This window comes from Haemaphysalis longicornis, unplaced genomic scaffold (assembly GCF_048455015.1).
Source record: "Haemaphysalis longicornis isolate Haplotype H1 unplaced genomic scaffold, Haemaphysalis longicornis Haplotype H1 scaffold_4, whole genome shotgun sequence".
Lineage (NCBI taxonomy): Eukaryota > Metazoa > Arthropoda > Arachnida > Ixodida > Ixodidae > Haemaphysalis > Haemaphysalis longicornis.
In genome coordinates, this window is record NW_027526361.1 from 11,600,999 (window position 1) to 11,625,078 (window position 24,080).

Genomic DNA, 24,080 nt, shown 5'->3' on the forward strand with positions numbered 1-24,080 from the left:
GAACGATCGAGTATGAATGTGTGTGTGTGTGCGTTTTTATTGAATAAACAGTGGATAGAAAGCTCCCGTGTTGTCCTCTTCTTGTGTATCGTCTGTCCGCGCTTTAAACATGAGTCAGATCCAACTAGCTCAACTTTCCGTTCTACGACAGCAGACAGTAACTCTGTAACGTTTACAACATCAGTGTGAACTAATGGCGACAAATAAACGAAACTCGGCATACTGGTAGAGTGGTCTCAGTGGCTAATTATCATATAGTATTTTGTTTCGGGATACATTCGAAAGCACAACAGTTAGAGCTGTTTTCCCTAATCATACTCCCCCCGTAGATAGACATGCTTCACTGCGTAACAGGCAATGTGAGAAAGCCAGCTTACAAAAACCAATCTTCGGACTCCATGCCTACCTTTAGACTTGTACAGGGTCATCAATTTCCTGACTACCTGTGCTTTTGTACCCGGTCTTTTTATTCTACCTAATGTCTTATCTTTTCTTTATATGCCGCATGACAAAAATGCGAATTAAAAAAAAAATCTTCCTTCCATCTCTTTAAAGTCGGCTTCACCTCTAAGCACAAATGCATATTCGGGAAGACATTTTTTCAGGGACAATACAGGCCGTCCTATATCAAAATATGAAGGCCCTGGGACCTTCTTAATTTTTAATGAATTTTCTATATTGGGCACCAGTTTTTGCGCGGCGGAGAAACCTTGATTGACTGTGGGGTTTAACGCGCCGGCGCAACGCAGGCGATGAGGCGCGCCGTAGTGGAGGGCTCCGGACTAATTTTGACCACCTGGGGATCTTTATCGTGCGCCGAAATCTCGTACACACGGGCGTTTTTGCTTTTCGCCTCCATCAGAAAAGCGGCCGCCGCGGCCGGGAATCGAACCCGCGACCTCGTGCTCAGCAGCGCAACGCCTTAGCCACTGAGCCACCGCGGCGGGTGTGCGGCGGAGAAACCTACCCCTGAAAGAGCGTGACACAATACCAGTAGAGACTGTCGTCAAAGGCTCAAGGCCAGCGTTAGAACAGCTTCGCTGCAACAATCAGCAGCAAGCGCTACTTGCAACTAACCATTGACTACATGGAAATTGTCTGCATACTTTTAAGCTAGAACCGTCTGTGGCCGTTTTGGTGTACGGCTCGAAGCGCGGTGACTGCTGTTAACAAGTAGCAGCCTTAAATGCGTCAGAATGGGTCATTTGTCCTAAAAATTGAACGAAAAGTGCATGGAGCTAAAAAATGCACGGGGAAAAAGTGAAGTGCATGTACTTTGTTCTTGTTGAATTGCACTTGTCATGAAAGTGCATCCTGTAAAGGTAGGATGTACGCTGTAACACTTCTGTAACACATAACTATACCGCGGTTCCGGGAAAGCGTGTTTGATTTTGTCCATTACAACACCAAAGATAAAATTCAGTGGCGACGTTCCTAATGACGGCCGGTTCTGTCCCCAAATTTCAATAGTCTTCATGGGCTCCTTCGACTGTTTTGCTTTGTTTTGGCAAAAGTTCGAACTCCGCAATCCGTATGCTTTGCACAATACGGGCTCCCGGAGCTAATGGTACCTCCTGGTGGTTTACGTTTACTCTAATCTCTTTTTCATTCCAGAAGATTTAAAATTACCCTGGGTTCGACATGCCCTTACCGGGTTTCCAACGTCGTCTCGCCTTAAAATATTCAGAGGTGTTCTTGTTTTCTTCTACGAACGAAAGCGTAACAAATGTGTGCACGACGGCTCGGCATTCAGCATGGAGCCTCGGATCAGGACGGCGTTCGCCCTTGGTCTCGTGGAAGGGATCCTGCTTATTCTTTTCGGCGCCTGCGTCACCTTTGACAGCTCTGTACATCCGGTGTACGCCGCCGACGGAGGGTCTAACGATGCAGTATTCAACCGCTTCTATTCAAGTGAGTGCTATCTTACAGCTCTGTGTACTCATTGGCAGCGTCAAGTAAATTGGGGCCCTTTAGTCATTGATGCACGCGCAGGACATTTTTACAGACTGAGAACAGGACAACGGCTGTTGGGCTGCCATGGTAATGCTGAAGGCTAAACGTGCATGCGTGTTCGAGCTCACGAGACTGGTTTCTCGTGGGCCGACACGCCGGTGGTACACTTGTACTTCGGTGACCTAGACCGCGTGTCGACCATGGCTGGCTGCAGTGTTCGAGGACGTGCACGTGATGGTGTACGTGGGCTTCGGCTACCTGATGACCTTCCTGCGCCGGTTCGGGTACAGCGCACTGGGCAATACGCTGCTGCAGAGCGCCATCGTCTTCCAGTGGGCCGTCATCATGCGGGGCATGTGGCGCCTGCGCGGCTCCAAGATACGGCTCGACGTGGAGAGGTGAGCCCCCCGAGGAGAGCATAGTGTGCTGGCATCACGGAAAGTCAGATTATTGGCTGGCCATGGCCACCAAGCACCGTATTACATATTACGTGGCAGTTTATTGGCTGACCATGGCCACCAAGCACCGTTTACATATTAAGCACTAAATGCCTTTAACATTTTGTCGTACGTACAATGGGAAACGGTAGTAGAAAGACGAACACCAAGGATTACGCACAGCACTTGTGTGTAATTCTTTTTATGCTCGGTGCTTGTCTGTTTCGTGGTCTGCGTGAACCGAAATTAATCAAAACCAGCTCTGCGAAATTTCTTGTCTGATGCACTTAGCAGTATGGCACCCATCATCAAACTTCTGGGTGCGCGTGGACACTTGCACTACAGGTTTAAAACATGAAACGCACTGCACTTTTCAGCACTCGAGTTGGAACCCACACTCACCACCACGCAGTCAGTAACAACTCCTTTGCTGGTGTGTTAGTAAAACTCCGTGATTTGGACGTGCATTTCGTGAGCTGGTATGAAGTCTATGCGGAGGTTGTCACTTATCGTGGTTTCGGGAAATTTCTCATCAACCGAAACAATAAACGGCGAAAACACGTGCTGTTGATAGGTATACAGATAGGGATAGTCATGTGCAGCAAATAAGACCACATTCGGCGAATACCAGATATGACCCATGAGTCGCGGGGGGACAGGCCATAAATGTCAGGGCAAATCAGTTACTTGACAGGTAGGAATGGTCAGCTCGTGTCAGAAAACTAACACAGCTAGGCCTTGCCCACACACCAACACTCGTCGATACCCATGTGTGCGATTGGCCAGATGTGCCCTCCGCTAACGACCCACGTGGACGGGCGAGCGCTTCTTGCGTGAGAGATTACTGCGATTGGGAGACGATCGAGGAGCCAGAAGCGAGCATGTTTAATCCATCACTGGATGAAGAGCATAAGTTGGCTTTAGCAAACAAACTCGTATGAAAGATGCCTAAAAATATTAGTGCACTCGGACAGCATAACAGCTTTCAAGCTCTGCCCAGCAAGCACTTCATCAAGGCACGCACCGCCGACGTTTTTATCAGCGACAAACCGTCGCTCATTCCCTGCCAAAAACGTTCTTACCAGTCACACGGGGTTTCGAGCAAAAACAAACCTATAGCTTGACGAAGGTTTTTAGCACGAAGAACGACGAACACGAGAGGACAAGTGGTTCCTGTTCCCTCTGACGTGTTAGTCGTTTTGAGCGTGTTACGAATCGGCCAACGCCGCCGTATTTTCCCGCATCAGCCACCACGTGGGAATCGACCACGTGCGCCCGCGTGTCGGTGAATCGTACTTTCGTGTCTCGCCATGCCGGGTCAGTCACCTCGCTTTGCAACGCGCCTCCAGCGGCTGCCAGCGGCACGCCCAGGCATTCTTCACGACGTTCGCCACACCCTTCAGGCACCTGCGCGTCGGTGCGTCCCGCCTTGACATCCCCGGCTCAGACGTTTCGCTATCGGCGCGATCAAACCTTCGATAGCGCGACCCCGGCACCTTTCAAGGACACTCTCTCCCCTCTCTCGGACGCCACGTGGGGCGAACCCATGAATGACTCACCACTGGGGAAAGAGCGTTGTGTGTGTCTGTGATGTTGGTGGCGTGTTACTCTTGGGGGCGTTTTTTGGGTATAAATAGAAGCAGCACAAACGTTGAAAATCATTCCTGTCGGAGCAGCGAATCCATGCGGTCGCTCTGCTCGTGTCCTGTATTGTAACCTCGCCCGTCAGGGCATTGTATGTTTTTTTGGCTTCGGCTCACCTCTCGCTATGAAGTAAACAGTTACGTTATCCTACTGCTCTGGACTTCTTCACGGCTGCAACAGCGGCTGGCTGCTCGCTTCATACACGCTACCCATCGTATGTTGGAGGCCACGGAGATCGGATCGGGTGCCCCCGCCCGGTCGCAACAAGCGCTAGAATCAATGTCAGGCACCTACCGACTCACTCAGAAACGGGTTTTTCTGAAACATATATCGATCCCCTAGCTTTCCAAATGGCTGATACAGTCATTCGCCGTTGGTATGTGCGGCGCATGCGCAGAAGGTTTCCAGCCGAGCACCGTCTGGGATCCGCGGGTACGTTCCAACGTGTAGGGACGGGCCCGTACATGGAGGGGCGCTAGGATTTCTCTGTTGCACAGCGGGCAGGCGCTGAGCGCGTAATTGAAGAACTGGCGTCACGTGACTGAGGCAAGTAGCAGCTGAGGTTTAACAAGGCATAAAGGCCGCACGCACCATTCTAGGAAGGCCGGCTTGATTGCTCGCTCAAGGCTTCCTCGCTCGCATGCTTGCTGAGTCGGAAGGTTCGGCTTTCGCGCACTCGAACGGTTTTCACAAGCTTTAGGTTTCACATTATTTAGCAAGCACCGCGCCCGCGCAGTTAAGTTCGCTTCCCCCTTGCGGTTCTCACCCCTATGAGTCATTACAAAAATTTTTTTTCGCGTGCAGTGGTGTATAGTCACGTTGCACCGACGTTTGCCGTCGGAACATTGTAACTTTGTGGTGGTGTGGGGCGCACTTTAGTGCGGGCCTCTCAAAACGTTGGCATGGTGCATCAGGTTAAGTTGGGGGATGGCTGGTAAACGAATTTTCACTCTTTTATCGAACACCTAGCGTGCACTGCAGACACGCAGAGAGAATAAAACTTTATTTAGTTACAACTGGAGTTCATATTCGACGTCCAGGAGCCTCTGGGCTCTGGGAGCGTGTTCGTCCAGTTAGACGGCCCATAGCTGATCGTCCGGGTTGGAGATGCGCGGTGCGGTCGCGAACTAGTGTGGCTGCCCGCGGACGTTGCCGTAGCATGTGTGCTAGGTCCGCTCGTTCCTGGCACCTCTGACACTCTGGGGGGTAACGCCCTGGGTATGTGTAGACAATCGGTTTCGGATATGAGTTTGTCTAAAGGGGCGGCCAGAACACGGATTGGCATTTAGTTAGGGAGGGATGCGGGGACGGGAAGCGCGCCCGGGTCAGCGGATAGTGGTTGGCAATATCCCTGAAGGGTACGAGTCTGTCCTTGCTCGACAGCGAGACGAAACCCTCGTCTAAATTGACGTCCGCTCGGTCGGAGAAGACTCGAGCGGCGTCGTGAGCGGATTCGTTCCCCGCCAGGCTGGAGTGGGCAGGGTTCAAGATTAGCTGTATCTTACTGGTTCGTTTCTCGCGGTCTAAGCCGGAAATTAAAATTGATGACGCCTCTTGAGAGACCTGCCATCGGGAGAAATTTAACATTTCAGATTTGGAGTCGCTCATGACTGTTCTGATTTTTGTGGAGGCCAGATTTAATTGGAAAAACGGCGTGCTCTCAGTGGCCCCCGTACAGTGCAGGGTGCCTCTAAATCCGTTGCTGCTAGCCTTGCTCTCTCAACTGACTGGAAGCGCTTCAAGAGCATAGCTGGGGAATGCGGCTGCGCCGCTCCAAAACGCTGCCTCCACGACGAAGTGACGCTATCACGTTTCACATCTTTAGACGCAAGCGTAGACGTCCGCTTCAACTCTTTCTTTATGCTGTATCCTTCGTTGCCTCTGGATCAAAATATGTGCACCCATACATGAACGGGGGCTTGCTTATGAGTGTCTGCTTCCTGCGCAGCCTCCTGGGAGCCGAGTTTTCTGCAGTCACGTACCTCATATCGTTTGGTGCACTCCTGGGCAAGACGAGTGTGATCGGGAATGCCGTTTCTGGACTCACCGAAACCGCCCTTGGAGCAGGCAACGAGTTCTTGGGCGTACAGGTGTTCCAGGTGAACAAATTGCTGCGTTGACTTTTCGCGCAGTGGACAGCCTGATTTTGGGCTTTATTTTCTGGAAACTGATGTTTGCCGGTTATTAGACTGTTTCAAACGCAAGGCAACGCTACAATTGATCGTTCAAGAGGGGCCTTTACCAAATGTTGCGGCAGACGTTAGGTATACATGCATATATATTCTCGAGTATTTTAACTACGCAGTGTCTTGAGCGCCACGTGATGCTTCTCCTGTAATAGGCGTTACAAAGCCTCAAAATATTTCTGTGAAGATGTGTGTGATAATCGATTCCTGCGGGGATCTCGCGGTTCGTTTCACCAGTAGCCACGGGTTCCTCCAGCCGCTTTTCCAACGCCGCTGCCACGGTTGCCAAAACTCATAGCTCCGATTTTCAGTTTGCATGCGCTGGAAGTGATTATTTCGGCAGTGCACAGAAAGGACAGGCACTTTTCCAGCGTGCAATTAATTATCTGCGTTGCGATAGCAGTAGGATGGGACCATCCGACCTGCAACGCGCCAAGTCAGCGTCGGAAAGCGAGCGTATACTAGGTGAAGCTGATTTTAATCGCTCGTCTGTGTAATCTCTTCATTGCTTCTTAGTGCCCGTCGTTTATTCGTATGGTCGCGATGCAGATATACGCGGATAAGTACATTGTTTTGTGCGCTTACATTAAGTTACGCAACTCTCATGCGCCATGGTGCACCAGTTGCCAATAATGCCAAACTTCAGATACTGATTGGAGCCTATTTCAGTAATTACCAAGGCACTATAGAGACATCCCTCCTTGGTTTCACTGGGACATTAGTTGTTGGAAATGTTATCAAAACTGTCGGTTATTGCATGACGTGAGATGAAATTCCTGGATGAACCCAAATTTTCTTGCGTCTTACCCAGTACTGTAGCAACCAGCCACAGAGTGCTCGTCAGCGCCTCCGAGCTTGTTGTAAACACCACCAGACGGCATAAGGAGCTATGCAAAGTAAAGTTTATCTACATAGCCATCGATGAACTCTAACAGAAATGGAAGAAGTGGCTTTGAGAAACCAAGTACCCAAGCAAGACGAGCGGAGCAAGACGGAGAAAGCGTGACGAAGCAAGACGTTAGCAATTCGTTTGGTTGTTGCGACACCTAAAGAGGGCGCACTGCTCCGCCGAGGCAGCGCCTCCATCGGCTGCCGCGTCGTGCCGTGGCTAGACTTCCTTTGTATAGCTCCCGAGAGCTGTATAGAGGAACTCTACCCGTGGCAGGATAGATGCGCCGCCTGCTGGCCAGGCGTTCACCATTGCCAACAATGTAATCCAGCGGGATTAATTTCGGCCTTTGATAGCTCCGCATTTTTTATTGGCACAAATGAGGGAAGTGCATGAAAGTTCTCAAGAGCAATCACATTTTCCACGCGTCTGAACAATGCGGTGACGCACAGAATTTCCCTGTCAAAGGTGACTGCATCCGTCAAGGAAACGCAAAACATATAAACAAGGAGTCTTACGCCGTTTAAATTTAGGTTTTTAACAATTTTTATTCGACTTCAGCGCTGTCTACTTATAAATGTTAGCGCGGCTGCTTGAAGCAAGACTATAGTGGAGGTATACGGATTAATTTAGACCGTAGGGACCTTTAACTGGCACCGAAATCTCAACACTCGGAAATTTTAGTTTTCCGTCTCCCCCTGAAAAACTGCACCTGAAACTGGGTTAGAACTTGGGTCCTGTGCTCTCCATTTGCGTGGTATCTCTTTTAAGCCAGTGTGTCGTTTTTATGCAGGTGATATCTCAATAAAAAATGCGCCAAGTTTCGCCGAATGGAGTATCCTGCATGGATTCACCCCAAGCACTCTGACGACCACAGTGGCAAATTACCTCTTTATTTTCCATAGGTTCACGGGGATCGCAGTGAGTGTGTTTAAACGCGGTATCAGATAGCATTTTGTTCAACCTAACTTTTGGTTCATCACGAGACCGTGATGCATTACTTCGAGGGCCAAATATGCAGTGAGGGAACCCTTACGCTTCACGAATGCTTCTAAATAAACTGTAATAAAGCCGTAAATACTGTTATTCATTCGAATAGCAGCCACAATAGTGCCATTGTTCATTTCAGGCCGTCGACCCTGGAGGTTCAATTTTTGTGCACACCTTCGGAGCCTACTTTGGCCTGGCGCAGGCTTTCGTGGTGCATCGAAAAGACCACGTCGGCCACCGAAGCGAGGCTTCTTCGTACACGTCGGATGTCTTCGCCATGATCGGTCAGTGGCACCTCTTGTTGTCGTCCACTGTCTTCACTAAAACTAACGGCCTAGCTCCTTCAATATGTCCTGCCGAGGCAGCTTAGCAGGGGAGCTGTACTCAAGTGCAGCACCGTTCGCCTCCGGCTATGTAGTGACACATCGGTACACAACGATCCCAATTTGAAGAGGAAGGTTCTTTAGTGTCAATTGGTCCCACCAGATTTCCCGGTAAAAATCATGTCGCCTCTCCGAAACTAGGAGCTGACCAACAAGTTGCCATAGCAACCGGCTACCTGCGTGCGCTCCGTCTTTCTCTTACCCAGCTCACGATATACCGTATTTGCTCCATTTCAACTCGCACCTTTTTTATGCTAAAACTAGCCCTAGAATTGGAGCGCGTTACAATCGGGCTCAAAACCGAAATCAGCTTCAAAATGGCGAGCAACATTGCCATGGACACGAACACCTCCTAAAATACAACTAAATCAAATCCTAAATAATCTGTGAACATCCCGCGAGTAAATTTTGGTGCAGCCATTCCTCGATGGACATACCTTAGCCAGCTGTTGCACATATTTCTGTTGCTACAATTAGAACCTCGTGTGAGTCGTTATGGCTCCGAACAGGTGCCACTATGAAGCGTCCATCAAGCGCAAGGTAATTTTACTAATGTACAGTGAGGGGAGCCGGGCAGCATCACGCACTCTGGGCGACCCGCAGACATGAGTGCGCGATTGCCGTAAACAAAGCAGAGTCATTGCTTTTACGCAAGGCTTCACCGACGCACGTTTTCAAGAACTTGAAGACTCCTAGGTGGAATTCATAAATTAGCAGCGAATGAGCCAACAACCCGTCACGTCTAAAATTATGAAGGTCAACGCACTTGAAACTGCAAACGCTTTCAGTTTTCCCCGCTCCAGTTTTATTGCCAGCAGCACCTGGGTAAGCAAGTTTATAGTACAGGAGGTTTTTTCTGCTACAGTTTCGTGCGTCAAGTAAAATATGTTCCACTAGGTACGTGGTGGCGTGTCTTTTACATCTGTGCGGTAGAATCTGCGACACATTCTCTTTTTAACCCTTTCAGTACCGACTTTCTTTTTCAAGTGCAAAAATGTTTTCTGTGTTCTACTAAACTCTACGGCTGTCCTAAGCCTATAAACGAAAAATAGAGCTGGTAGTTCCAGTAAGTACTGATTTATTAATGAGGCCAATAATTGAAGACATCAGGCAAGTAAAAATGTTAATTTGAGCGAAAAAAAAATCCTCTGTTTTCCTAAATTTTATGACCACGTGAGCCTACAAGCAAACGATGTATTCCCAGGCTTACAATCCTGGGAATACAACTAGGACCTCTGGTTCTTTTAGCCCCGACGTTATAACTTCGTGTTCAGTGAAGCTTTTTCTCCTTTCTTGTATCCGGCTGCGCTAAAACGTTCCAATGGTGATGTATATCGCCAAACTAATCCTTGAAGGACAATTCCCCCCAAAAAACGAGCAGTTTTGGTTTTGTTCTCTATGCGCTAGAGTGAATACAGCAACGGGATTCCATTTGAAATCACCGAGACCGAAAGGGTTTTAAATTTTCCTACGCAAACTTAAATGGGCGTTACACTCGAGAGCGCGTTAGAATTGTGCACACATAGCATATAAGTTCTGGTTCTCCATCTCCAACTCGGCCAGGTTTCATGGCGTGCGAACAACTGCATTCCACGCGTTCGATGCCTTCTTGCTCGGTAAACGGTCAGGCAGATTTCACCAGCGAACCGCTCTTTTTTTTCTTGCCTCCTGGTCAAGGGACGCTCTTTCTGTGGCTGTACTGGCCAAGCTTCAACGCCGCCTCCGTTCAGGGCGCAGAGAAGCACAGGGCCGTGATGAACACCTACCTCGCCCTGGCGGCGTCCTGCGTGACCGCTTTCGCTGCTTCTTCTTGTCTCGACGGCAAAGGCAAGATCGACATGGTATGTGCGAAAAATCTACTATTGGTATGTAAAACCACAATAGTGCAGAATGACCAGCTGAGGTGGCCAAGAGTGCGTTCGGGGAATGACGAAGCCCGACATATCATTTGGCTAAAAAAAAGTCCATGTGCGCAAGAACAACGCGCCAGGCGTGCAAGGTGTTTTGCAATGCGCAATGTACCTGCGCAGACGTCCTTTTTTTCTCAAATTGAATGCTCGGTCACGCCATTTGCCGCCTTCGCACACTAGGCCACTTCGATTGGTCTTCTTGAGCGCTGTAGTAAACGCGCCCTGCGGGGACATCCTAGAGTGCAAGGCTCGGCGACGGGGCAGCAGCTGTGTGCTGGACTCGCACTCTGTCCTGGTTCCGAATCCTTGGCTCCAGAAGTTATGTTCATTTTCTTCTCTCCTCTTTTATTCCGTATGACCGGTCGGCCATTTTTAGGACCATCCTTCGGTTACGCCTGCGCTGGACGCAGAATTTTCGCGTAATTAGGCTTTTAATGGCTCCGCACTAAAAAAACGGGCTATGATTCCATTTGGAATCAATGGGTTCTTGTTGCTCACAATGTCGTATTAACCGAGCCCTAGATAAAGGAAGTTGACTCTATTTACATTTTTTTGCGAATTTAATGTAAATCTGCTTTTGACAACATTTCAAAGACTCTCCACAAAATCTTTAAGAAGGTAAATTGAGTCAAAGCAAAGCGCTGCCTCTGCACAGGTACAGTTTTCAAACGGGCTGTACTGTTGTTACTGATAAATATCACACGGACGGGTACGGCGTATTTCGAACAAGCGGCGTGTAATCAATGCAATTGTTCTACATTTTAATTCTCACCGAGTCCCGAGGTTGTGCTTGACGAAACAGATGCGAGTAAGTTTTCGTTGCATGTGGGCAATTGCAGGTGCACATACAAAACTCCACGCTCGCCGGAGGCGTTGCCATCGGGAGCATCGCGAGCATCCTGGCTGAGCCTCACAGCGCCATCATACTCGGAATAGTAGCAGGCGGGATTTCAGTTCTGGGATACAAATACGCCACGGTAGGTTGCACATTTTGTGCTCATTAAGCGGTCGCTTTGATAAATTTCTTCCATCTTGGACGCCCGTTTTTGAAGAAAATGCAAGAGAAAAACAGTTTGTGGGAGGAGAGCTCTGCCCGTTCCAGAGTGTCCACTTGGAGCGAGCCCTGATTGGCTGAGGGGTGATTATTCGAGTGTGATGAAAACAGAACATTTCAGAGGCGTGCGATCGGAACTGCTTCGCGACTTGAAAGTACACGAAGCGGACCCAACTCAGAATTTCGTCGCAGGTCAATCAGAGAAGCGTCCGGATGGCTAACCCGCGCAAGTAGAAGGGTAAAATGGAATCAGGCATAACGCATGGGGAAGCAAAAAATTTATATCTTAAGATAACAAAATAATGCGGCCAAAATTACGTGAGAGTAATGAGGCAGAAAGTAACAGTTTGCGAACGCAGAGTGCTGCGGTCATTTTCGACGTGTGTCCAGCGACGAGCAACGTCTGCTACCAAGGGTGGCATGCACTGCAGTGCATGCCACCCTTGGAAGCACACCCTTGGGCATGCCCGATATTTTAAGGGTTGTTTTGTAACGTTCTTGGCACGGCCGTACTCTGACAGTCGTTGAACGACAAAGAAGGGTACTCATTTGAATTGCGTCTTTAAAGTGACACTTTCCACCCCTGAGGTTGCGCTTATTGGTGTCGTTTCGCATGTTTGAGGTCGTATATCCCCGCCTATTACACGCTCACGGGGCCAATAAGTAATCATCTGTGCCTAAAACTCGGCACTGGGGATGACGCGCGTCACGAAACCGAAGCTCCAAAGTGGAGGAGGAGGAGTAAACTTTACTTAGGCGAGTATCAGGGGCTGATGTCTGGGCACCCGCCTGGTGGGGGGTTTCCTTATAGTCCAGGATACCATGGCCTGCGCTGGCCACCCGGGCCCTGTCCACCAGGCTACACTGGGAGGAGAGGACGGAGCTGGTCAGCCGTGCCACCCACTGCTCGTATGAAGGTTGAGGATTAGGAGTAAGGGACGGGGTTTGTTGACACCCCCATACCAGATGGTATAGGGTGCCGGGGTGGGGGCAGTATTTGCAAGGGGCGGGGTATATGGTGGGGTACATTGCATGGAGTAGGGTATTGTGGGGGTAAGAGTTCGTTTGTAGCTAGTCATCAGAATATTGTATACCTTCGGTTCTGGATAGGTGTGGATGGGGTGCTGGGTATTGTTGGCGCCCGCGCCGGTAGTGGGCGAGTATGTCGGCGTACTTTCGCAGAGGCGTAGGCTTGAGGATGTCGTCAGCTTGTAGGTTATCACCCTCTTGGGAAACGGCCCGGTGTGTATGGGCACGGGCAGCGGCGTGTGCCGACTCACTTCCTTTGAGGGATTCGTGGACAGGTGACCAGACAATCTGTAGTTCTGGAAGTCGTGTAATTTGTTTTAGTATAGCCGATGCTGGTAGGTATATTCGTCCGATCAGGAAATTGCGGCATGCGGCTTGGGGGTCTGTCCGTATAACTGTACACTCTTCGAGGTGGTGGCGACTAGGGCGAAGGCAACTTGTTCAGCTGTTTCTATCGATGATAAAAGTGAAAGAGAAATAAAAATATCTACACAGACAAGTTTCTTACTGCCAGCTTCCCTATTCGATTTGCCTTTTGGAAGGGGGAGTCGGTGGCCGCTTGGGTGTGTTTGCAGTCGAGAGAGCATTTTCTACACACCGCAGCCTTTCCTGGCTCGCCGTTGCAGCGTGCACGACACGTGCGGCGTCCACAATCTCCACGGGATGCCAGGCCTGCTCGCGGGGCTCAGTAGCATCATCGTGGCGGCCACGGCATCGTACGAGTCCCACGGTGACAGGTGAGTGCGGGCAGTGCCGGAAGGCATTTCTCCTGTCGCCCAGGCACAACATAAAAATATCTTTTAGAGACGTTTTGAAGGTGGGCACACTTCTCTCAATGGCGAACCTTGAAGCCCATGTTGCGTAACACCAAACTCTGTATATCTAACATTCGCTACTTTAAACCATGGCCAGTATTATCCTCTTCCGTGAACGACGCAATCCCGAGTGCTTTGATGTGGCCTGTAGTACCTAGCGCTCGAAGCATGCATGCGCCCCGACAGCGCGCGCTTTACGAGGGTTTGGGTTTGGGTTCGGGTCCCCATGTTCACATACCAATGCTATGATCATGAGGGGGCAGCAAGCTGCTTTAAAAGAAATTACGCCCACCTTCCCTCGCGGGAACCCTTGTGTGATGCAACGCATATCATGGGGGGTTCCATTGGCGTTTTCCATCGTATTGATTACGCTTATAGCAGAGATTCTCACGTGAATCCCGTTATTTTCCATTTTCACCATGCAATGCACATGCAGTACACGTATGCTCAGGTACGATCTTTATTGCAGACAAGAATGAGTGCCTTGTGGTCCGTAAAGTGCACAGTTAGGGGCTCGACGATTGCATCAAGCAACTGCATCAAGCAATTGCAGGACTCGACGATTGCATCAAGGAATCGTCGAGTCCTGCGAGAGAGTGCAAGCGTAACGCGGACGACCGTCGACTGAGACCGTCGCAGCGCGGCATGCCGCTTTATATTCACAGCGCCCGAAGGAGAGGAGAGCGTGGAGAGAGAGAGTACTGCACATGCGCAGCGCCGCCCACCGGCGCCTAGCAACGGAGTGAGAGCGCGCTGCGCCAACCCGCAGCTGTTTGGGAGAGACTGTTCGCTATCGGAGAGAGGAGATGAGGAGAGGCGCAGCTGTGCGGACAACGCCGGACAGACGCAGGAAGGACAGAGGGGCGAGCATGAGATGCGTTGCATCTAAAAGAAGAGTAAGACTGCAGTTGAAAGCATCGCGTTCTTCAGTCTGCACCCCGCCAGTTCTGTATGCAAGTATGTGTGTGTGTGTGTGTGTGTGTGTGTGTGTGTGTGTGTGAGAGAGAGAGAGAGAGAGAGAGAGAGAGAGAGAGAGAGAGAGAGAGAGAGAGAGAGAGAGAGAGATGAAGCGACCGCTATTGACTAGGAAACGGCGAAGAGCCTGTATTCTGGACAACACTCTGCATCAATAATTGTCCAAACTATGCGCCATACGTACTAGGTCGCAGTAAAAAAGAGACAACCCACGAATGCTGTAAGATGGTTCAGCCAAGCAACAGCCACTTATTTGTACTACAGTTCATTGTGCCGTCCATAAAGAACCTTACCTGCGGAAGTTTTTATCCCGAACACTGAAAACACAAAGAAGCGATACACGGGTTCCTCAGCTGGCTTTCTCCCCTGCAAAGCTCTATGAACGCAAGCAGGAGGACATCCGCCTGTTGCGCAACATAGTGACGGCCGCTGGATAGCAACTTGGGGCGAACCACACTGCTTTCAACAAGTACTTGCAATCGTAAGACAGAACGCACGGTAATAAGCGTCGATGTTGCGCGCTCTAAACCAGCTGGCCCCAATCATGTAAACGGTGGCGGTGGGAAGCATGTGAGGTGAATACCACGTGTACGAACATACTGAGTGGCGCAAATAAACAACACACAAGAAAGAAGACACGGACAGGCGCTCAACAGGCGTGTGGCTAACAAGGCTGAGAAGGAAGATGGTGGACGTTGCCTCCTAGAAGGAGCGGGCTGTCTCTTGAAGTCGGCACCTGAGCATGTTCGGAGAGGCGAATTACGTTTGTTGCATGGTGTTGTGGACTACTTCATCGATAATGATCTGCCTCTTTTACAGTCAGATAAGGAAGGAGGATTTGTAGCGATGACTAAGGGCTCGTTCAGTCAGAAGGCACTGCAGGCAATTAACAAGAACTTTCGCCCTGTTAAGGTTGCTTCTGCCAAAGTTAAATCTTCTACCTTAAAGGGACACTGAAGTGAATTTGACAAGCTCCCGTTTTTGCTTGCACTGCGTAGACTGTCTCAAATTAACACACTTTTCATGGTTTACCCGGTTGTTATAAGTCGGTAACTATTTTTTAAAGCCCGAAAGAAGAAAAACTACCATGCACGGTCTGCGGCGACCGCCCTAACTAAAGGCTGTGAAGTCGGGAGGAGGTGCACCGTGATTAACGATGTCCAAGATTAGCATTCAAACGAGTTTCTGCTTCGGTTCTGTAAAACAACATGCTGGACATCCGACGTTATCGTTGGATGGGCTTTCTCGATATCTCAATAATCACCATACCGCACTTTTTCCATGCTGTAGGCTGTAAAATGCCTAAGATAACCCCCCAGGACGGCTCGGAATCGTAGCAATCACTAGCCGAGGCCTACGCAGTGGATGAACGCCCTCCGCGTCACCGAGACGTTCAAATGCTGTGCGCTTTTCCCCCATATTTGGAGCTTGCCCCACTCATGCTTGTATCGTAAAAAGCGTGTTCGCACCAGGCCAAGGGTCTTCTGATTCTGGCCAAGGATTTCCTCCTGACGTCACACGAAAACGCCACAGAAAATGAGCGGGAATGCAGAGAGGAGGACAGCATCTTTGAATTGATTTTTCTACTCAATTAATTCGCGTAAACGCACTCAGAGTCGTCGAAACATGGCCTATGGACTCCGGACTACAATTTGCGCTAGTAATCCCGCAATGTTTACAAATATCACTTCAGTGTCCCTTTAAAGTTATGCAGCAATATGGGGCTAACGAAGCTTGCCAGTAGTGCTTCCAAGTGCAAGAATAACTCGCCGTCTGTCTTTTTCACAGTCAGGACGCACAAACCTGACATGCTGTTTCGAACGACCATAAGTGAGAAAGGAACTTGGCAGCTTCATGTTAGTCAATTTCTGCTAAAAGCCTTGAAATGCTTGACAGTCGCTGATCCTTTTTTTCACGAAGAAATCTCATGACGTGATCGATTTTTAAAGAGATAACCAGTCTATAGGATATGCGTTCTCGGTAGACGTAGAAGATTTGTTTTATTCGATTCCCCACGCTGAACTTTTCAAAAGCGTAACTTCATGTATTGATGCCAGTGGCGTAATTCCCTTTCAAAGTAGTATCGGCATGACAGTTGACAACTTTTTAGCCTTGTTAGAGGCGTATCTTAACAGCACATTTATATCATTTGACAAGCGCCTGTACGTGCAGAAAAAAAAGACGCCCGCCCGCATCTTCCCACGGGGGAACTCGAGTAAATGCGTCGCATAGGGGTGGTTGTATTGCGTGAACGTTGCGTAATTGGGTAGTTTGTGGTTACCGTTTGGATGTGGGGAGGGTTTCGTCTTTATTATTCGTATTTACTGTTTCATGAATTTGGGACACAGGAAGGACAGGTGAAGGTATTCTGATCATTGTTCTATTTCTTTTATTCGTTGGTGCCGTCGTTGTATTGGACGGAGAGAAGGACTGCTTTATGGTCGCTAAAGTGGACCGTCAAGGGCTGTTTGAGCAGCGGTCGTGCGTTGGAGTAACTGGTGAATACGAGGTCGATGCAACTGCCGTGGATGGTGGTGGGTTGCTTGTTGTTGTTGGAGGTGGTGGAGACGCAGTGCAGGCCGTGGCGGGTCCCCATGTACTCGACCAACCACTCGTCCTTGCGTATGTCAACGTTGAAGTCTCCGACGAGCACGAAGGGATCGGACTTTCGCAAGCGCGCGTACGCGAACCTATCTCGTGATGGATTCTTTGGTTGGCCAATCCCTAGGGGCATCCTGCCACAATCAGCATCAGAGGCGCTGCGGACGGGGCTGGTTGAGCTGCAAGGCGCGTGGCGCTTCCCGCCACAGCTTTCCCACGGGAAATTCAGCATCCCCCTCTAAAGTTTTCAGTTCGTCGTTTCCGTTACGTTCAGCTTCGCGTGCCTTCGTTGTATCAGTAGCTTCTTGACGTAGTTTGAATGAGTCAAGGACATAAGGCGCGTTCGTAGCACTTGTTCCTGTCCCGGATTTATTTACTGCTTCGCGCGAGTCTATTTCTGATGCCCTGGTTTCTGGGCTTTTTCCCACACCTTTATATCGTGTTCTGTACCCACAATGTCCGTACCAGGATGTCCTCAATAGAGTGTGTAGAATGTGTGTTCCGCCAGGTGTTAAAACATTTTTCTTTAAATTACACACTGGCACGCTGCCTGTTAAAACTTGGATGAAAGATCGGGGTCTGTTTATAGCGTGGTCGACAGACTGTCGGCTCTGTACTCGACCAGAGACAATTGATCACTGCTTTGTAGACTGCAGAGATGCTGTCTTTTTCTGGGACATTCTACAGCGAACGGTCAAAAAAGACATGGATATTACGCCTTTCTCTATCCGATTTTTGCCATTCGACTATCCTGGTGAGCCACCTTATGACATGTTCGTGTTGATTGGTTTGTACAGTCTGTGGCGATGCCGCTTATGTGATAGGCATGCTGAGCCACCAAGATCAACTAAGTCCTATTTCCGAGAAACTGTGGCATTTGTACATAGTGTGTATAGTTCGCTTGACCAACCACCTGACTGGTTCCCTCTTTTGAACGCTTGTGTGTGTTTACCTGAATTTTGATGTATATGTGCTTCTCATAACTTCAAAGTATACTTTTGTTTGCTTGTATTCCTCGTACTGCAACGTCTGAGCGTATTCTCCCATGTAATAAAGAAAAAAAAAGGATTTGTAGCGTAGTGGGAAGAGCACCGCGTACCTTCCGTTGCGGCCAGAGAGTCGTGGGATCGAAACCGGGCGCCGCTAACTATTTCTTTTTTTTATAGTGTAGTATCGCGGAGCTGTGGGTGTAAGGAGGAGAGCTGCGCATGCGCAGTGAGCGTGTGAACGGCTCCGCCATCAACGACGCAGGACAAGGCGAGCCTAAGAAATGCTCCGCATTTAAAAGGGTATTTGTATTGGTTCGTGCCTCGCCACTATCCTGTGTAATATATTCCTAGCGCAGATAGGCCAGGCCTTGGAGCGTGTTTTTAGTCCTGTTTTAATGTTGAAAGTTTTTAGATATGTAGATGATTTGTTAATTGTTTTAGCAAACAGAGTTCTGTGACGCAACCTGACTTGGTGAAATGTGTTTTAGACGATTTTAAGCGCCTTGGAAAAGGCTTGACCTTTACTCATGAGTGTCCTCATGACGATGTCATCCAGTTCTTGGACCTGAATATTAAGGTGTTGCAGGTGCATGTGTGTTGGTCTTTTTCACCTCAGACTCGTAAAGAACTGTTACCGTATGAGTCGGCACACTGAAAGTTAGTTAAACGGGCTATTGCCAGTCTCTGCCTAGAATCTGCCTTGCGGAAGTCGTGCGCACACATGATGCAGTGAAGTTTTGAAAAACAGGTGCAGCGACTTTTGTCGGCTGGCTTCCCTCGGTCGGTCGCGAATGCGGTGGCGGAAACCCTCCTTCAAAAAAACTCCCAAGCATTTCCCCGAGGGTGAACATGGTTAAGTGCGAATGCACGGGGTGATGCTATGAGGGGGAGTAAAGTTAAAATCCGTGGGCATCCGCCCGTGAGCGCGCGCGAGCCGACCCACGGAGGTCTGGCAGTTTATCGCTGCATATATAGGGGGGTACGCCGCGCTCGGGTGGCTGAGAGAGGAGGCGAGCGCAAGGGGAGAGGGACAGCGGCGCACGGCAGCTGCAGCCGAGCGAGGGGGAGAGGAGAGAGTGTGACGTCACGGTGGAGAGAGAGACGCGCGGCAGCTGCTGGGGAGAGGAGGCGCGCTGTGACGTCATACCATGACGTCACGGCGCGAGGAGCGGTGCGGGGAGCGGCGCGCACCCGCGCAGCCACGGCGAGGAGGCGGAGCGAGCGCGGTCACGTGGTGAAGTGACGTCACCGCGCCGTTGCTACCGACGCTTCTCTCCTCCACGCCGTTGCTAGGGAGAGGAGGACTGCGGACGCCGCCGCCGCCGCCGCCGCCGGCGGCGGTGGAAGGTTTGGGGTCGCTTATAAAGTGCATTCGCACTTAAAAGTGAAGGGTAGTAAGCCTAGGACGAATGCGCAGCAAAGAAATGACAAGCGACGTGAAGTGGTTCCATGCCTAGACAAGGTGTCGCATAACCTAAAAAAGGTTGCGACGAGGTACGGTGTCCCTGTCGTTTTTTCTGCCCCGAGTAAGCTCGGCCAACTTTGCTCTCGCATTGCTAGTAGTTGCAAAAAGATGGCCTGTGAAAAAAGACATGAGAAGCCGTTTGTTGATTGCGCTTTAGGGGTGGTTTACAAAACCCCCCTCACCTGTGGAAAGTCTTACATGGGCCAAACTGGGACATGTTTGAATGACCGCCTAAGGGAGCATGCGCAGAATTTAAACTCTAAAAATGGCACACATTTGACAGCGCATTGTGATTTCTGCACAAACTGTGAGCCACGATTTTCCGAGACAAAGATACTGGGAAAAGCAGATATCAGAAGGCCCGAGAACTGCTCGAGGCGCATCGTATAGGATTGAAGGGAAGTAACTGCGTGATACTTCGGTGGTATTGTTCAAAGCTGAGGGGCGGGTTTTAGATGAATTCTTGCGCTGACGCTGTGGGCACGTCTATTGCGCATGTCGGGATGTATGTATAAATGTACGTTGCTGTCGTTGCTTGCGTGTTGTGTATTTGTGCCCCTCAGTATGTTCGTAGACCTAAACCAACACGCCCAGCAACACGTTCTCTTGGAAAACCACTTGTCTCGCTCTGGTGTATTCAGCCTGTTCCTCATCTACCCGGCGAGAGCAGCCGCAGCCAACTCGACCGAGGCGCGTGGCTTCAACGGGACGTCAGGGTTGGGCCGGACCGCAGGGGAGCAAGCTGCCTGCCAGCTGTGGGCCCTTCTCGCTACGCTGGCCATCGCCATCTCCGGAGGAGTGGCTACAGGTGCGCACCCGACCCCTCCCGTTCAATTTATAAATTGCGCGGTGCTTTTCCTTTCAGAGCCTGCTTGAAGTCGAAAGTCGAGTCGGTACATCCTAAAGGGACCCTGCAACGTGGTTTCAACTTATTTTCGAAATATTGAATGCTTGCATAACGTAGTCAAGCAACATATCCAGTACTTAGATTACGGGGTCTCAAAGTATCTCAGCCACAAATTACTGCCCTGTGCCCGTCTGATAGTTTGGAAACCTGCTCAAAAGATTTTTCTCTTTTTCCAGAGTCTTGGCCTTCTTCGACCGCTGGAATTACGTCTAAAAGCAATGTCGCGGCTATTGGTCGCTTTTTACAGTTGCAGCAATGACCGCAATCACTGTAGCTTTCACAGTGCTTCCAGACGCGGAGGAAAGAGTGAAAGCGTTTATCGAAAGTGTTGCAGGGTCCCTTTAAAGTGCGCTTGCAGAACTTGTCAGCGTAACTTGCTTCCGTCACAGGCAGTGACGCAATCATTAAGCAAGGCATAGACGACGGCACATAACACTTTGGAGACGGTCTCTGATCGCTTTGTTATTGCTCGCTTGTATATCCCTCGTCCCGCCGTATCTCAGAAGTTTGCTTCGAAAGCGAGAATTCTGCTAAAATAAACGAACACAACTTGGGTAAAATCGGTTCGCAGTTGCCTGTTGCAATGTTATGGTATGTGTGGCAGCCTCGCAAGTAATGTTTAAGCTCTGAGTTTTTCCGGGTTTCTGGTGCAGGCTTTTTGATTCGGCTGGACTGCTTCGACCCGGTAGACACGCAGGAGCTATTCGACGACAGGCTCAGCTGGAACGTGGCAGACCCCGAGGCGGCGAGCTTCGTCGAAGTGAAGCCGCTGCGGAAGCCCCCTCCGAGGCCCCCTCTGCGCTTCAAGAGTCGTGTCATGAGCATAATGCGCGATGCGCGGCCCGCCCTGTAGGCCAAGAGCCAAGTGGCTGGGCTGCACTGCTTGAGTGGCCCCTGCTGTGTTCGTTAGGCCTGCCTACTTGCAACAGAGATTTGAGCTTTCAAGTTCGCCGTGTGACTCGTCGTCGAAGGAACAATCTCCCCGAAAGAGAAAGAGAGAGAGAGTAAACATTTATGTACACAACTCATGTGCGGGCCCGCGCTCAGTGAGGTGATGGCCAAGGGTCGCACCCTCGTTGGTAAGCAGGTGCTCAAGAACGGTTGTCCACGAAGAGTCGACCTGCCCAGGTGGGCCGCCCAGGCCTCCTGGGGGAAAGATGACGGGGAAGGGACGACATTGACCTGTGTAGGCTTTCCGACAGGCCTAGTGCCTAGTGAGTGTCAGTTATTGTGGGTATGTACTCGAACACATGGTATTTTGGACGTTTTGTGTTTGATTTAGGGTAATGAATGTGTCTGCGCTTATCTTCACAGCACGGTGTATTTTCTCAGGAAAAAATCAGGAGGCCTGGGCACAGCGAGCTATTGGGTGCGTCTTACCGGAACCGAGCCGGTATTTTTCCCGAACCGAATCCCAACCCGATCCCCATTCTTAATACGCCAAACTCGAACCAAACGGCTCGGCCATGGGCTGCTGGAAAATCGCGGCCAATTTCATGTGGCTTCTTTTTTTTATTATTGCGCGTACCAAGAAACTAGTTAGCTCTCCAAATTCTGTTTCTTTTCTGATCAACCATACGAACATCAACGGGTTATTCGCACGACTTTGAGGGCGGAATGCCGCCGGTGGTGCTGCAAGTCGGCAAAAGGTAAATCACACTCTGTACGTGTGGCCTGCTCAAGGGGCTCGCTCAGGCAAGCGGGCCACAAGCTTGCTGCATGTGAGCATCAGCGAGGGCTTACGCCCCAGGAATGCCCACTTTTGCATTTCATAATTCGTTTAGTAAAGATCGCACTCAAGAAAAGTGTAAATTCTCGTGACGTGATTACGCCGTGTTTACGTGTTTACGCCATGATACAACGGGAAAAGAAACACCGATCAAAAATATATTTCGTAAAATAAAAGATGTTTCGGCTCCCGTACGGGAGTGTTGCGACCGGGAAGGCCGACTGCAGCCGGGAAGACGTCCAGAGCTGATAGGCCAACTGTTTACTTCATAGCGAGAGGTGAGCCGAAGCCAAAGAACAATGCCCCGACGGGCGAGGTTACAATACAGGACTCGAGCAGAGCGACAGGCCTGATAAGGTGTCGGCACCCTTCGCCAGACAGTTTCGGGCCCTTTCCTCCTACCTCCCCCCCCCCCCCCCCCTTCAAAGCCTCATCGCATCGCATCGCATCGCAGAGCGACAGCATGGATTCGCTGCTCAGGCAGGAATGGTTTACAGCGCTTGCGCAGCTCTATTTATACCCAAAAGCCGTAACGGTCAAAACCCCAACAAGCGGCAACACGCCACGAACGTCACATACACACACAACGCTCTTTCCAGAGTTCGTAGCCTCGGCGCACGTTGAGTCCGAGAGAGGTGGGAGAGGAGGACTCCGTTGCGATCGACGGGGCCTCTATGTCCTTGAAGAGCGTTGAGACGAGCCTCGCCGGCAGTCGCCGAAGTTTTGAAATGCGCCGAAAGCGAAGCGTCTGAGCCGGGCTTGTCGAAACTTGTCACCGACATGGTGGCGCCTGTTTTCAAAGGCGCACGCAGTGGCTTCGCCGCACAGCCGAGGAGTGATGCGGGAAAGTACGGCGGCGCTGGCCGATTCGTAACAGGAGCCTTGTTCGCAATCTTGTTACGCCATGTTGTTTCGTATTTACGCCACCGTTAATGACGGTCACTTTTCACGTTCACTTCTCGCGTTTGACAAGATATATAATAAGGCTTTCGCCTAATGTATATACAATAATAGGACATAGCTACGTCGTTTCACCTTGTCGCTTAAAGTAGTACTAGCCTAAACATATACAAAGACTAAATGGTCGGCTTGAAGGCATAAAGCTAAAACACAGAGCTGTCCTTATCAAGGTTGCTATGCGGCAGCCTGTCGTATATCACTGTGTGCGAATTTATTTCCCTTCCGCTCCATACTTGTTATAAGACAAAAAGCCACTGTTGGTTGGTTTTATCCGATGAGCGAAACAAAACAAAATTCACGCTCTGGATAGCATTATCTTATCGACCTTCGCAGCTGACGACGTCGTTACTACACTTATTGTATTTATTATGACAAGAAACAAACGTACTACAGGTACGGGCTATTTTTTCATGTGTCCTGCCCTCTTTCGCAAGTACGTGTTAGCGTAATTTTATCGTAGGCCAGTTATAGATAACGGGAGACAACCAATTTTTATTGAACATGGTTTTTTGTGACACTCGTGTGTTACTTTCTAAACTTTTTCAACACACTTTCTCAACTTACCGAAGAAATGAACTCTGACTAATTGAAATCCAGTTTTGTCCCGTATTTTTTTACTTCTTTCGCATCAGCGGCGAATTCCAGTCGATCAGAAATCTTAATGTGCCAAAAACAAAAAGAACATCTGCCTCTGCGATGACGAGGTTATCATTTCTCGTCGCACGCCAACGACTATTTCCTTAGATAGTCACTGAAAGGCGCCGCTGTTATTAGCAGAGATGAAATTGGAGGAGGCTTTTCCGGACGCGTAATATTTCACTCCTTTTTTTCCTTTCATTTAAGTGTCACAGAGAGAAAATGGGTGCAGGCTTGCTAATTAGGAATATGACAAGGATACCTGCTCAATGACGCGGCAACTTGCGCGTTTCTTTTTAGTCTTTTCGGATCAGAGTTACTACAGAAATTAATACTGCCTTTCAACAAAAGCTACGCAGCGTTGGCATAAACAAAGTGTAAAAAATTTGTATATATATATATATATATATCATGTAGGGCGCAAGAAGAAAAGTGTACAGGCGAATGATATAGATTGATAGAAAGAGAGAAGAGAGACCCCGAATTTTATTACTACTTGCAAGATGAAATGCGTAACCAAAGATTTAT

At 49.7% G+C, this 24,080-nt stretch overlaps 1 protein-coding gene across 2 annotated transcripts; it reads left to right on the forward strand.

The window, feature by feature from the left end:
- Positions 1-974: 974 nt before the first annotated feature.
- On the forward strand, positions 975-22,171 carry LOC144178248 (ammonium transporter Rh type C-like). 2 transcript variants are annotated; one of them, XM_077705958.1, is made up of 8 exons: positions 979-2,351; positions 5,983-6,133; positions 8,239-8,383; positions 10,160-10,323; positions 11,232-11,369; positions 13,079-13,212; positions 19,962-20,128; positions 20,881-22,162. In XM_077705958.1, the coding sequence occupies exons 1-8, from the start codon at positions 2,188-2,190 to the stop codon at positions 21,078-21,080; spliced, it is 1,263 nt and encodes a 420-aa protein (XP_077562084.1). In that variant the 5' UTR covers positions 979-2,187; the 3' UTR covers positions 21,081-22,162. The 2 variants fall into 2 exon arrangements, with proteins under 2 accessions (XP_077562085.1, XP_077562084.1); XM_077705959.1 differs by lacking the exon at positions 11,232-11,369 and having other exon boundaries at positions 975-2,351; positions 20,881-22,171.
- Positions 22,172-24,080: the final 1,909 nt, after the last annotated feature.

What these genes read in the sequence shown, in the direction of transcription:
- LOC144178248 (XM_077705958.1), top strand. Translation starts at nt 2,188, where the DNA reads ATGGTGTACGTGGGCTTCGGCTACCTGATGACCTTCCTGCGCCGGTTC. An exon ending in ATACGGCTCGACGTGGAGAG is followed by an intron (nt 2,352 to 5,982) that starts GTGAGCCCCCCG and finishes CTTCCTGCGCAG; the next exon opens with CCTCCTGGGAGCCGAGTTTT. An exon ending in CTCCGGAGGAGTGGCTACAG is followed by an intron (nt 20,129 to 20,880) that starts GTGCGCACCCGA and finishes TTTCTGGTGCAG; the next exon opens with GCTTTTTGATTCGGCTGGAC.